This window comes from Cervus elaphus, chromosome 31, assembly GCF_910594005.1.
Source record: "Cervus elaphus chromosome 31, mCerEla1.1, whole genome shotgun sequence".
NCBI lineage: Eukaryota > Metazoa > Chordata > Mammalia > Artiodactyla > Cervidae > Cervus > Cervus elaphus.
In genome coordinates this window covers 35,961,347-35,975,354 of record NC_057845.1, presented here as the reverse complement: position 1 = coordinate 35,975,354, position 14,008 = coordinate 35,961,347, and the positions used below count along the sequence as shown (strand labels likewise).

General features: G+C 44.1%; 1 protein-coding gene across 1 annotated transcript in view; it reads right to left on the bottom strand.

Annotated features, from left to right (window-relative positions):
* Nucleotides 1–222: 222 nt before the first annotated feature.
* The window catches only part of C31H3orf38 (chromosome 31 C3orf38 homolog), a 70,607-nt gene continuing 56,821 nt past the window's right edge, over nt 223–14,008 (bottom strand). The window contains exons 1-2 of the mRNA XM_043892840.1: nt 2,877–2,996; nt 223–1,865 (exon numbers count right to left, since the gene is read on the bottom strand). Coding sequence (XP_043748775.1) covers nt 244–1,020 — 777 coding nt within the window. The 5' untranslated portion in view covers nt 1,021–1,865; nt 2,877–2,996 and the 3' untranslated portion in view covers nt 223–243. Of the gene's footprint in view, nt 1,866–2,876 lie in introns of the transcript that reaches the window.

Sequence of the window (14,008 nt, the reverse complement as noted above, 5' to 3'; positions counted from 1 at the left end):
CCTGGTAGGCTACAGCCCATGGGGTTGCAAAGAGTCGGATACGACTGAGCAACTTCCCTTCCTTTCTTTCTATAAAGGAAAAGAAACTGAAACAAAACATATATATATATATATATATAACTGAATCACTTTGCAGTACCCCTGAAATTAACACAACATTGCAAATCAACTACACTTCAATTTCTAAAAAAAAAAAAGTATAACAAATGAGCAAACCTGTCCAGCAGGGACTCCCAGCCTTCTTTACGCGGCCATTTTGCCCGCCCTGGGTCTGTTCTCACGAGGTGCTGGTTCAGGACGGGGTGATGGGTCTGAGGAAGCGCCAGTGGAGGGGCCGCTCTCCTTTCCCCGCCACAAAGACAGGCCCGAGGCTGGCGACACCCCTGGAGGCGACCGGACCAGGCCGGAATACGGACCCCGTGCCCAGCGCCCCGTCCTCTCAGGCCGCTCCAGCCACGCTGCGCCCGCCGACTCAGGAGGCAGAGGCCGCGCGGTGGGACGCGCCGCAGGTAAACGCTCCGCCAGACGCTGAAGCCCAGGGTGCCGGGCACCGCTCCCGGGCCTGCAGCCCAGGCCCAGCCTCTCGGGCGGCCGTGGGTGGGGCCCTGTTTCTGACGAACAGTGTGACGGCGGCGCGTGGGCAAGGTCACGGGCGGAGGGCCCGGCCCGGGTAGAGGCTTGGCGGTCAGCCCTGGGCGGGAGGACTCGGAAATCTGGGTTCGTTGTGTGTCCAGTCAGCAGTGCGGCCGAGTGCCTCAGGATGGGCAGGAGGGTGGCTCCTTCTTGCTGAGGCCTTGGAGGCTGGTGGGCGCGTGATATGTTAGCGTTTGGTAGTCGCTCAGTCGTGTCCCGCTCTTTGTGACCCCATGGGCTATAAGCCTGCCAGGCTCCTCTGTCCACGGGCTTCTGGAGGCAAGAATCCTGGAGTGGGTTGCCATGTCCTTTCTTCAGGACATCCCGGTCCAGGGATTGAACCCGGGTCTCCCACATCGCAGGCAGAGTCTTGACTGTCTGAGCCATCGTTTAGAAGATAGACAGATACGTCTGGAGGCGGGAGTAGGCTGGAGTGTGGGTGCTGGGGACGCTGAGGCACAGGGAACCAGAGGCCTTGCTCAAGAGCAGAGACCTGCCGCGGGGCAGCCCTGAGGGCTGAAGCAGACCGAAGTTAAGCAGAGGTCACCAGGTCCCAAGCGTGGGTGGGGGTACAGGAGATTCCTGCATACCTGGAGCCCAGCCATAGTTCCCTTCCTTTTCCCACAGGTTCCGGAGGTTTTAACGTACTGAGGGATCCCACTCACGGCAGGAGAGGGTGTCTCCATCCCTCAGTGGTAAGGACACTGCTGTTAAAGTGTCTGGGTGTTGGGTATTGAGACTCTTCCCTTTGTATATTCTCAGGGCTTGAGTGTGGGGATCCTGAGGATGTCCCCAAGCCCGGGGTCCTAGGGGCCGGACAGGGGTAACATAGAAGTATTCCCACTCCAGACAACCGATGTAAACTGGTGTGGAAGGTTATCTCAGGAACAGATCCCAGCATATGCAGATGTTTGGACATGTGACTAAGGTGGGAACAGGATACATACAGGAGGCCTCCATCTTTATGTTAAGAACAAAGAACTGAGGATCAGTAATCGGGCCTGTGATGAGGCTATCTAAGAAGTCTGGCATCATTTCTGGAGGTAGTGAGAGGTTTGGATAAAAGGAAGTACGTGGCGTTAACCAGTTTTAGTGGGCTCCATCAGGCTGGGGAGAAAAGACTTTGGAGTTAAGGAAGGAGGCAGGAGTCCAGGAGGAGATCACCGATGTTGTCCAGATGAGTGTTGAAGGACCAGAACTGTGGCCATGGAGATGGTAGACAAGTTGGGGTTCTAGGTACATTTTTAATGAAGAGCCAAGTAGATTTTGGGATGTTGTAGGTGAGGGAGAAAAAGAGAAAGGTTAAGGATGACTCCATGGTTTTTGCTTCTGGCAGTTGAAGAAATATATCCTTCCTCAACTTGGATGTGACAGTTGTCAGTAGGCTCATGAGAAGTTTTGTTTTGGTGCTGTTAAGGTTCTGAGATGTTTCAGAAAACAGTGAGTGGAGACATCAAGTGGGCAGCTAGACACACACATCTGAAATGTGGGGAAAAGCTCAGAACGGAGACTTTGAAAACTGGTAGTTATAGTGAGGACTGCGTAGAACTGTGGATGACATTTAAAAAGTGAAATGTGTGTGTTTGTGTGTGTATGTGTGTGTCCCACACAATTGTTTTCAAGTATATTCTAATTTTTTAACAATTCTACCATGCCAAAAAGCAGCCTGCACACTTCAACAGATATCCCCCTCTTCTCCACCAAAGACCTAGATAATTACTCATCTATTTTCAATTTCTTTAGTTTTGACTATTCTGCTTATTCATATAATGGAATCATATCATGTGAATTCATCTGTTACTGGTTTCTTTTACTGAGCATAATGTTTTCAGGTACATCCACACTATCATATATCAGTACTTATTTATATTGCAAAATAGTATTCCATTTGTGAGAGAACACATTTTATTTATTCATTCATCATGTAACGGACACAGGTCGTTTCCACGTTTTGACTATCAATAATGCTGCTATGTGTATCTGTGCACAGACTCTTGAGTAAACATATTTTCACTTCTTTTGGGAATATACTTAGGAGAACAGCTATATCATGTGGTGACTCTATATTTAACCTTTTGAGAGACTTCCAGACTGCTTTACAAAGTGGCTTCATCATTTTATATCTCTGCCCGCAGGGTATGAGTGTTCCAATTTTTCTAAATACCAATTTTTGTTATTATCTGATTCTAGCTATCCTCATATGTGTGAAGTGGTAGCTTACTGTAATTTTACTTTTCACTTACCTAATCATTAATATGTTAAGCATGGTTTCTTATATTTCAGTTCAGTTCAGTTAAGTCACTCAGTTGTGTCCGACTTTTTGTGACCCCATGAATTGCAGCATGCCAGGCCTCCTGTGTATCACCAGCTCCCAGAGTCCAGCCACACCCACGTTCATCGAGTCGATGATGCCATCCAACCATCTCATCCTCTGTCATCACCTTGTCCTCCCACCCTCAATCTTTCCCAGCATCAGGGTCTTTTCCAATGAGTCAGCTCTTCGCATCAGGTGGCCAAAGTATTGGAGTTTCAGCTTCAACATCAGATCTTCCAATGAACACCCAAGACTGATTTCCTTTAGGATGGACTGATTGGATCTCCTTGCAGTCCAAGGGTCTCTCAAGAGTCTTCTCCAACACCACAGTTCAAAAGTATCAATTCTTTGGCGCTCAGCTTTCTTGATAGTCCAACTCTCACATTCATACATGACTACTGGAAAAACCATAGCCTTGACTAGATGGACCTTTGTTGACAAAGTAATGTCTCTGCTTTTTAATATGCTGTCTAGGTTGGTCATAACTTTCCTTCCAAGGAGTAAGCGTCTTTTAATTTCATGGCTGCAGTCACCATCTGCAGTGATTTTGGAACCCAGAAAAATAAAGTCAAGCACTGTTTCCACTGTTTCCCCATCTATTTGCCATGAAGTGATGGGACCAGATGCCATGATCTTTTCTGAATGTTGAGCTTTAAGCCAGCTTTTTCACCCTCCTTTTTCATTTGCATCAAGAGGCTCTTTAGTTCTTCTTCACTTTCTGCCATAAGGGTGGTGTCATCTGCATAGCTGAGGTTATTGGTATTTCTCCCGGCAATCTTGATTCCAGCTTCTGCTTCTACCAGCCCAGCTTTTCTCATGATGTACTCTGCATATAAGTGAAATAAGCAGGGTGACAATATACAGCCTTAACGTACTCCTTTTCCTATTTGAAACCAGTCAGTTGTTCCATGTCCAGTTCTAACTGTTGCTTCCTGAGTTGCATACAGGTTTCTCAAGAGGCAGGTCAGGTGGTCTGGTGTTCCCATCTCTTGAAGAATTTTCCACAGTTTATGGTGATCCACACAGTCAAAGGTTTTGGCATAGTCAATAAAGCAGAAATAGATGTTTTTCTGGAACGTTCTTGCTTTTTCGATGATCCAGCAAATGTTGGCAATTTGATCTCTGGTTCCTCTGCCTTTTCTAAAACCAGCTTGAACATGTGGAAGTTCACAGTTCACATATTGCTGAAGCCTGGATTAGAGAATTTTGAGCATTACTTTGCTAGGGTGTGGGATGAGTGCAATTGTGTGATAGTTTGAGCATTCTTTGGCATTGCCTTTCTTTAGGATTGGAATGAAAACTGACCTTTTCCATTCCTGTGGCCACTGCTGAGTTTTCCAAATTTGCTGGCATATTGAGTGCAGCACTTTCACAACATCACCATTTAGGATGTGAAATATCTCAACTGGAATTCCATTACCTCCACTAGCTTTTTTCATAGTGATACTTCCTAAGGCCCACTTGACTTCACATTCCAGGCTCTAGGTGAGTGATCACACCATCGTGATTATCTGGGTCGTGAAGATCTTTTTTGTATAGTTCTTCTGTGTATTCTTGCCACCTCTTCTTAATATCTTCTGCTTCTCTCAAGTCCATACCATTTCTGTCCTTTATTGAGCCCGTCTTTGCATGGAATGTTCCCTTGCTATCTCTAATTTTCTTGAAGAGATCTCTAGTCTATCTCATTCTATTGTTTTCCTCTATTTCTTTGCATTGATCACTGAGGAAGGCTTTCTTATCTCTCCTTGCTATGCTTTGGAACTCTGCATTCAAATGGGCATATCTTTCCTTTTCTCCTTTGCTTTTTGCTTCTCTTCTTTTCACAGCTGTTTGTAAGGCCTCCTCAGACAGCCATTTTGCTTTTCTGCATTTCTTTTTCTTGGGGATGGTCTTGATCCCTGTCTCCTGTACAGTGTCACAAACATCCATCCATAGTTCATCAGGCACTCTTATCAGATCTAGTCCCTTAAATCCATTTCTCACTTCCACTGTATAATCATAAGGGATTTTATTTAGGTCATACCTGAATGGTCTAGTGGTTTTCCCCACTTTCTTCAACTTAAGTCTGAATTTGGCAATAAGGAGTTCATGATCTGAGCCACAGTCAGCTCCTGATCTTGTTTTTCCTGACCATATAGAATTTCTCCATTTTTGGCTGCAAAGAATATAATCAATCTGACTTGGTGTTGACCATCTGATGATGTCCATGTGTAGAGTCTTCTCTTGTGTTGTTGGAAGAGGCTGTTTGCTATGACCAGTGCGTTCTCTTGGCAAAACTCTATCAGCCTTTGCCCTGCTTCATTCCATACTCCAAGGTCAAATTTGCCTGTTACTCCAGGTGTTTCTTGACCTCCTACTTTTGCATTCCAGATAGCTCAGTCGGTAAAGAATCTGCCTGCAGTGGAAGAGATCCGGGTACGATCCCTGGGTTGGGAATATCCCCTAGAGAAGGAAATGGTGACCCACTCCAGTATCCTTGCCTGGAAAATCTCATGGACAGAGGAGCCTGGTGGGCTATAGTCCATGGGGTCGGAAAGAGTCGGGCATGACTGAGCGACTAACAGACACACATGAAATGGACATCTTTTTTGGGTATTAGTTCTAAAAGGTCTTGTAGGTCTTCATAGAACTGTTCAACTTCAGCTTCTTCAGCATTACTGGTCAGGGCTTAGACTTGGATTACCGTGATATCGAATGGTTTGCCTTGGAAATGAACAGGGATCATTCTGTCGTTTTTGAGATTGTATCCAAGTACTGCATTTCGGACTCTCTTGTTGACTATGATGGCTACTCCATTTATTCTAAGAGATTCCTGCCCACAGTAGTAGATATAATGGTCATCTGAGTTAAATTCACCCATTCCAGTCCATCTTAGTTTGCTGACTCCTAGAATGTTGACATTCACTCTTGCCATCTCGTGTTTGAACGCTTCCAGTTTGCCTTGATTCATGGACCTAACATTCCAGGTTCCTATGCAGTATTGCTCTTTACAGCATCAGACCTTGCTTCCACCACCAGTCACATCCACAATTGGGAGTTGTTTCTGCTTTGCTTCCATCCCTTCATTCTTTTTGGAGTTACTTCTCCACTGATCTCCAGTGACATATTGGGCACCTACCAACCTGGGGAGATCATCTTTCAATGTCCTGTCTTTTTGCCTTTTTCTGCTGTTCATGGGGTTCTCAAGGCAAGAATACTGAAGTGGTTTGCCATTCCCTTCTCCAGTGGACTACATTTTGTCAGAACTCTCCACCATGACCCATCCAACTTGGGTGATCATATTTGGCATAGCTCATAATTTCATTGAGTTAGACATGACTGTGGTCCATGTGATCAGACTGGTTAGTTTTCTGTGACCATGGTTTTCAGTCTGTCTGCCCTCTGATGGAGAAGGATAAGGGGCTTATGGAAGCTTCCTGATTAAAGAGACTGAGTGAGGGATCTTGTTCTGATGGGCGGGGCCATGCTCGGTAAGTCTTTAATCCAATTGTCTGTTTATGGGCGGGGCTGTGTTCCCTCCCTGTTGTTTGACCTGAGGCCAAACTATGGTGGAAGTAATGAAGATAATGGCCACTCCTTCAAAAGGTCCCATGCAGACACTGCTGCACTCAGCGCCTCCAACCCTGCAGCAGGCCACCGCCGACCCACGCCTCTGCTGGAGACTCCTGGACACTGACGGGCAAATCTGGGTTAGTCTCTTGTGAGGTTACTGCTCCTTTCTCCTGAGTCGCTGCTGAAAAACCATCAACAGGAGAATGTTGGATCCACCAAAAAAATGATACCCTGCGTCCAAGGGACACCAAAAGAGGAGGCAAAAGAAAAGCCCCAGCAAGATGGTAGGATGGGCAAAATCATGTTTAGAATCAAACCCCATACCCGCCAGAGACTCTCGGAGGGCTCAAACAAGCCTTGTGTGCACCAGGACCCAGAGACCCCACAGAGACTGAGGCAGAACTGTGTTTGAGTGTCTCCTGAGGAGGTGCGGGTCAGCAGTGGACTGCTGCAGGGGCAGCGGCTCTGGGTACAGTAGACCTGGGCATGGCATCAGCCCTCTTGGAGGAGGTCACCATTAACCCCACCATAGAGCTGCCAGAACTTACACAGGACTGGGGAAACAGACCCTTGTGTGCACCAGGACCCAGGAGAGAGGGGTGGGGTTAGAGTGAGGCAAGCCATGGATAGCCCAAAAGCTGTACCTGTTAGAATAGTGCACTGTCTGAAGTGAACAAAATTGCCAATGACTGAATCCTATTCACAAGGCAAAGAAAAAAAAGTTGGGGAAATTAAAACAATCCAGTGGTCACTGGAAAGGTTATTCTTTTTATATTTTTTGAAAGTAATGCAGAATTTTTAAGGTTTGTTTTTTTTTTTCTTTAAAAAAAGAAATCATTCCCTCCACTCCCTCCAAGTGGAATGGCCACTACTGTCTCTATTGTTAATTTAGTAAAGAGTAGACAAAAAGTGAAAGGAGCTTCCATGCGGAGGTCCATTAGAGACTGCGAAGGGGCTGGGCTTGCCCAGTAGAGCTTCTCAACTGCAAAGGTGCCTGAGCAAATCCAGAGCACCTGGCCCTCAGACTCTCTCAGAGCAAAGTCCTTCTGAAGTGGAGGGGGAGCATCTCAAAGAAACCCTGCTAAAAAGGACTTAGCTCTGGTCTCCCCAGGCTTCCTGTCTTTGATAGTGAATAGTAGGTTCCAGGCCGAACCTCAGATTTCACCTCTAGCCACCCTCCTCTAGGGGAAGGGAAGGGGCAGATTTTTTTTCTCACGCTCTGGTCCAACAAAGATACAGTAGATGAGAGATGGACAAGATGGAGGGAAAGAGGTGAAAGATAGGACCCCATGGCGAGGAAGGTAGAAAAGTGGACCTAATGGCCAACCCTCCCACCACAGCTGATATTAGTGGGGGATGCTTGAGGGTCTACCTGTTCCCCAAGGACAAACTTTGCATGGCAGGAGCCTCAGATCACTTCTCCTGGCTGGGATTTACATCCTCTACACCAAGCCCCTGCCCTTGGTTCTACTGTTATTGTAAGGATTGAGTGAGGTAGTTACTTCTACCAGAGTATCCATCACCTGAGGTTACTCAAAATACATGCTCCCAAGGAGCTTTCAGTTGTTACATTTAAGGAGAAAAATATCTTTCTTTTGTCCTATCAGATTCTTTTGTCCTGTTAGATCCAACCGTTTTAAGGTCCCAGTAGTGGCACCATCAGACTGTTCCCCAAGGACGTGCGTAGGGCCATGGTCGGGGTTGGGGTTTCGGCCCTCACCCTCTAAATCCAACTTTAGCCATCAGGCTTCCTACCTCTCCCATGCCAGGTAAAGAAGCCTTGTGAACTCAAAGGAAAACTGAAGTTTTCAGGTGATGTTACTTTAAGTCTAAATATAAGGGAAATGTTCTGCATTTAAATCATCATATATTTGGAAGGGTAATAGTTTTATGACCCCTGGCATTGATGCAGATTTTTTTGCAATGTACCTTCAATTACTGGGTCAGGCTGTGCTGTTTTCCGTCTGTCAGTTGTCTGCAAACAGTTGCATGGTTTCCATGTCAAAGCCACTAGGATCGCCCCATGAACATCAGGGGAAAGAAAGGATGAGAGGGGGAGGAAAGGGTTGACTTGAGGCACAACATCTTCTGTGAATGAGAAAGTTCACGTCGACCATCTGGGGCTCCGAGAGGTCCCACCAAAGTACTGGTGGTTCCCAGTTGGGCACCATTGAAAACTAACTGATGCCTCTCCTCCCTGGACAGGATCATTTTTACTATCTGAGCAGAATCTTGCCAGTGAGACTGCATATGAAAACCGTTTTCTCAAACAAGCTACTATGGCAGTCTTCAGATTGCCTTTACTGTCCGGTTACCCAAACATGTGTTTGAAATTACTGTTTCATTCCTTGGGGATAGGACAAATTGTTCACTGTAGATTAGATACTTAAAACACATTCGTTTTACCTGAGTCACATCTTTATGGAAACTTTCCCAGGATTGAATTTGCAAGAATCCGTGACTGGCATTTATCATAGTTATTAAGTATAATGAAATCCAAACCAATACGAGTTCATCTACTATATCAGCCTCAAGGGCTCCATTTGGTACTCTGAAGGCCCAGGTTGTGAATACTGCTTGTAATTGCGGCCTAGTTACTATCGGTTAGATTCCAATTTGAGAGAAATCAGTTTAGTTTATTTCAAGGCCATTTTAAGTTTGATTGAGCGGTTTCTGCTTCATTTAAAATAAAATCTCTTCAAAACCAGTTAAGTTTAAATCTTTAAAGATCTTATTTCCAAGAAAAGAACATGGTAATGATATAGTTAATAAAGTTATTGTTATTCTAAAACATTATTAAAATATAGAAGGGGGAATTGGATGAAGGCGGTCAAAAGATATGAACTTTCGGTTACAAGACATTTTACTAGGGGTGCAATATACAACATGATGATTCTAGTTACCACTGCTTGGATGGCATATTTAGAATTTGTTAAGGAAGTAGATCCTGAGTTCTCATCACAAGGAAAACAACATTTTTTTTTTTACTTTTTTGTATCTATATGAGATGACTCACGTTAACTAAACTTATTCGTGGTAATCATTTCACAGTTTATGTGAGTCGAATCCTTATACTATACACTTTAAACTTACACAGTGCTGTATGTCAGCTATGTCTCAGTAAAATTAGGGGAAGGGAAGAATTATACTTCACTCAGTCAGTTCGATTCCTGGGTTGGGAAGATTCCCTGGAGGAGGGCATGGCAACCCACTCCAGTATTCTTGCCTGGAGAATCACATGGACACTGAGCCTGGTGGGCTACAGTCCATGGGGTCACAAAGAGTCAGACACGACTGAAGTGACTGAGCGCTGAGTACTGCAGCTCATTTGCTCAGTCGTATCCGACTCTTTGCAACCTCAAGGACTGCAGCACGCCAGGCTTCCCTGTCCATCACCAACTCCCAGAGCTTGCTCAAACGCAAGTCCATCGAGTCGGTGATGCCATCCAACCATCTCATCCTCTGTCGTCCCCCTCTCCTCCTGCCTTCAATCCTTCCCAGCATCAAGGTCTTTTCTAATGAGTCAGTTCTTCGCATCAGGTGGCCAAAGTATTGGAGCTTCAGCTTCAGCATCAGTCCTTCCAGTGAATATTCAGGACTGATTTCCTTTAGGATGGACTGGTTTGATCTCCTTGCAGTACAAGGGACTCTCAAGAGTCTTTTTCAGCACCACAATTCAAAAGCATTAATTCTTCAGTGCTCAGCGCTCTTTATGGTCCACCTCTCTATTTAGAGTAGTATCCATCACAAAATATCCTTCACTATTAAGGAGTGATCCTATAACGAGTTGGAAACCCCCAAATCTGATCCAGACCAATACTAGATCTGCTTTAAAGCAGGGTTTCCCAACAATAGCAGCGTGGACACCTTTGTTGTGAGGGGCTGTTCTTTGTATTGCAGATGATTAGCAGCATCCCTGGCCTCTTTGCATCACATGCATGCATGCAAAGTCGCTCAGTGGTGTCTGACTCTTCCACAGTTCTTTGGACTGTAGCCCACCAGGCTCCTCTGTCCCTGGGATTCTCCAGGCAAGAATACTGGAGTGAGTTGTCATGCCCTCCTCCCAAGAATCTTCCTAACCTAGGGATTGAACCCACATCTCTTATGTCTCCTGCATTGGCAGGTGGGTTGTTTACCACTAGCACCACCTGGGAAGCCCTGGCCTCTATGCATTAGATGCCAGTAACATCCCCTGCCCACTGTAACAATTAGAAATATCTCCAGAGATTAGCTAGTGTCCCTGAGGGGTTAGAATCACCCACAGTCAAGAGCCCTGTCTAAAGAAAGAGCTAGGATTATTTCAGGGTAGGAATGGGATCATCTGCATGAACAGTGTCCCTGTCCTTCAGTAATCCTGGAGTAGACACTTGCATTCCCTGTTTAATCTAGATGTTTTCACCCAAGCCCAACTTCACATACCACTGATTCTACTGGTTTGAACAGACTCTAGGAAGGTGTAGTTCGAGATCCCCTCCTCCAAGGCAAAGTTAGAGAACACTGACACTTATTTCTTCTGACGAAAGCTATCCCCCACATCAGAAATTTTTCTTACACTTTGTGTTAATGGGCAGAAGGATGTACATTCGTTCTGTGAGCCAAAGCTGAATACTGCATTATGAATTTTTTCATTCATCACACAGGGCAGTTCACAGTGTTCCTTTAGGTGGCTTGCACTGTACAATCGCTAAAAACAAACAAATAAAAAACAGAAAAATTGTCAGAAACTGTCACTACCTTCAAGAAGCTAGTAATCAACTCCTGAGCTATTCTGGTATGGTTTCCTTTCAGCAGCACTCCTGCTAACCTACACTCTCCACTGCCCTGCTCTGATAGATCCTGGCCTCACACAGGGAAACATACACATATTCCTGTGGTAGTTGTCCATTTATTCTGAAAGACAGAGTTCATTTTTCTGATATCTCAGTTCTACTTGAATTGACCCTACAGTTCCCTTAATCTCACCGAGCTTTCCTGATCATACACTGATTTCAATTCTTTTCACCACTGAAGAGTGATTCCCCTGCTTTGCACCAGTCTGTTGGTTTATATTTTTGTGAAACTGTGAGCACAGAAAGCAAATAAAAATATATAAAAGAGGAAATGTTCATAAGAGTCAGAATCCACCCTTATATTGTAAGTTCACATTCTGAACAGTTAGATGTTAGTAGCTACCTGGAGTACTGTGTTGAAAAGGATTCTCTTGCGAATGAAATGTGGATTCGGTTTCTAGCATGTAGAGAATGCTACAGGAACTCGGAAGAAGGAAGTCCTTATCTCTGCAGGAGATGTGCGGGATGGTCTTTTTAAAAACATGACGTTTCACAAAGTTCCCATTCTCTGTTACTAGAGAACAGTATAGGCAGAAGGAATTGCATTTGCAAAAAGTTTTAGCAAATTTAAGCAGCAATTCAAGGCATGTGGGTTGAGTTTGGGGGCAGGATGAGAATATTGTGGAAAACAGGGCCAGAAAGCTAGAAATTAAAAAAGAAGAACCCGGATTTTTTGTAAAAGTTTATCACTCTGGAAGCAGTATAAAGAATGAATTGAAGAGATAATATTTTTTTTTTCTGTAATGACCGTGTTACCTTCTTAAAAATTGAGTCCATCTGAGAGGATATTGCAGAGGATTCAGAAGTTGAAGATCAGAATTTCAGCAGCATCCAAATTGATATACTTTAAAATTTACATATAAAAGAGATAACACAAAACTTGCTCTAATGGTGAGAGCTGTGTGTGAAGGTGGTGCTATTTACACACTTGATGAAAGTGGTAGATAACATTTAACTCTTTATATACACCATCTCTCATCCGAAGCACTTGCCTCTCAGCACTACTAACTCATCCTCATGGCAAATCACAAATTCTACCCAGCCTTGACTGTAGCTTTGTGGTGTGAATTCCCACTTCTCCTATCAAGGGATATGGTCTGTCTCTCTACCCCTTTAATTTGGACTTGACTATGTGATTTTCTTTCATCAGAAGGCATTAGCAAATAGAGGCTTGAAAATGGGCTTCTTCTCTTTTGTAGCTCTGAGAGCACCATGTAAAGAAGCCTGGGTTAGCCTGTTGGATGATGAGACACGTTCGGACATGTAAATGAAACCACCCCAAGCTCGCCATCTTCAGCCAGGCCTCTCCAGATCAGAAGGATCTCCTAGCCAATCCTTGGAGTTGTAGAAATAATACATGTGTATTGTATTGGGCCACTAAGTTCTTGATGGTTTGTGACACAGTGGAAGCTTACTGATAAACCTCACTGCAATCCTAGGAGATGGGTACTAATATTTTTGCCATTTTAGAAAAAAAAAAAAAAAAGACATTTAAAGACTAAGTAACCTATCCGTGGTTATAGAGCTAACAAATGATAAAGACCAGAATTTGAACCCATACTCTAGACGGATGTGGATTTTGAAGGGCGTTGATCTGCTTGGCAAGATAAATCTGCTTAGTGTTTTCTCAATTAAAGAAATTAAGATTTTGCTAGTACTTTAAAATGGGAGTGGAGGAGACATAAAAGAGCAAGAAATTTTGGGATAAAATAATTCACCAGGTTTTCAATTGAGGAATGCATAAGTTAAAGAGAAGAATGATAACTGTATTGTAGCGATTGTCAAAAAGAGTAATTCATAGCCTGTCAGCTACAAGACTCAGTAGCCTGCAGGGTCTTCTAGGTGGACCATTGCCAATCTACGAACCTATTAACCTTCATATGTGTGATGTAACAACGTGGCAAGGATGTATTTATTATGTACCTCCACAAAATGGTATCAAAATGCCTCACAGTTCTTCATACTCATTCTTTCTTTTCTTATTTGGTGATGGCAGGTGAGAGGGATTTATTACCATGGCACAGTCCCTGGACCCTAAGTGTTTGAGACACACCACAACCAAGCATACAGCCAAAGACCCCTCCCAAATCTAAACCTGCCGGAACCGGAAACAAGAAGTTCCGCAATAATTTAAAAGGCAGCAGCAAGAATGCTCCAAAGCGTAGGCACCACAGTGAGTACAGAGCTATACCATAGAGGTAAAAGAGCAAATTTTGATTTATTGAGTTCTAATTCCACTGAGGGTTTCTGATGACTCCAGCTTCACACTTGTGGTTATAGTATTCCCAGAACCCCTCCATAGAGTGATTTCCTGAAATGCACAGCTGCCTCTTATTTATTTTATTAACTTTACATAAAAACCGTGGGAGCACAGCTTTTACGGTATTTTACTATGATTGGCCTTGTCTTTTCAAGTTTGGAATGGAAGGGAGGAAAAAAGCATAAAATGCAAAGAGAACACCATTTAAAAAGTAAGACTTTCAAAGGAGTGATAAGTAGAAAGACTTTCTGCTTGAGGTTATAATTTAGCAGTGAAAATTCCTCAGACTAGTATATGATAATTGATTATATTTCAAAACAGATCAGATATAAATGCAGATATAAAATGCAGATTTTATACCATGAAGGACAGTTGTACAATAGACTAACACCTAGTCAAAGAGACAGAAAAATTGCTGAA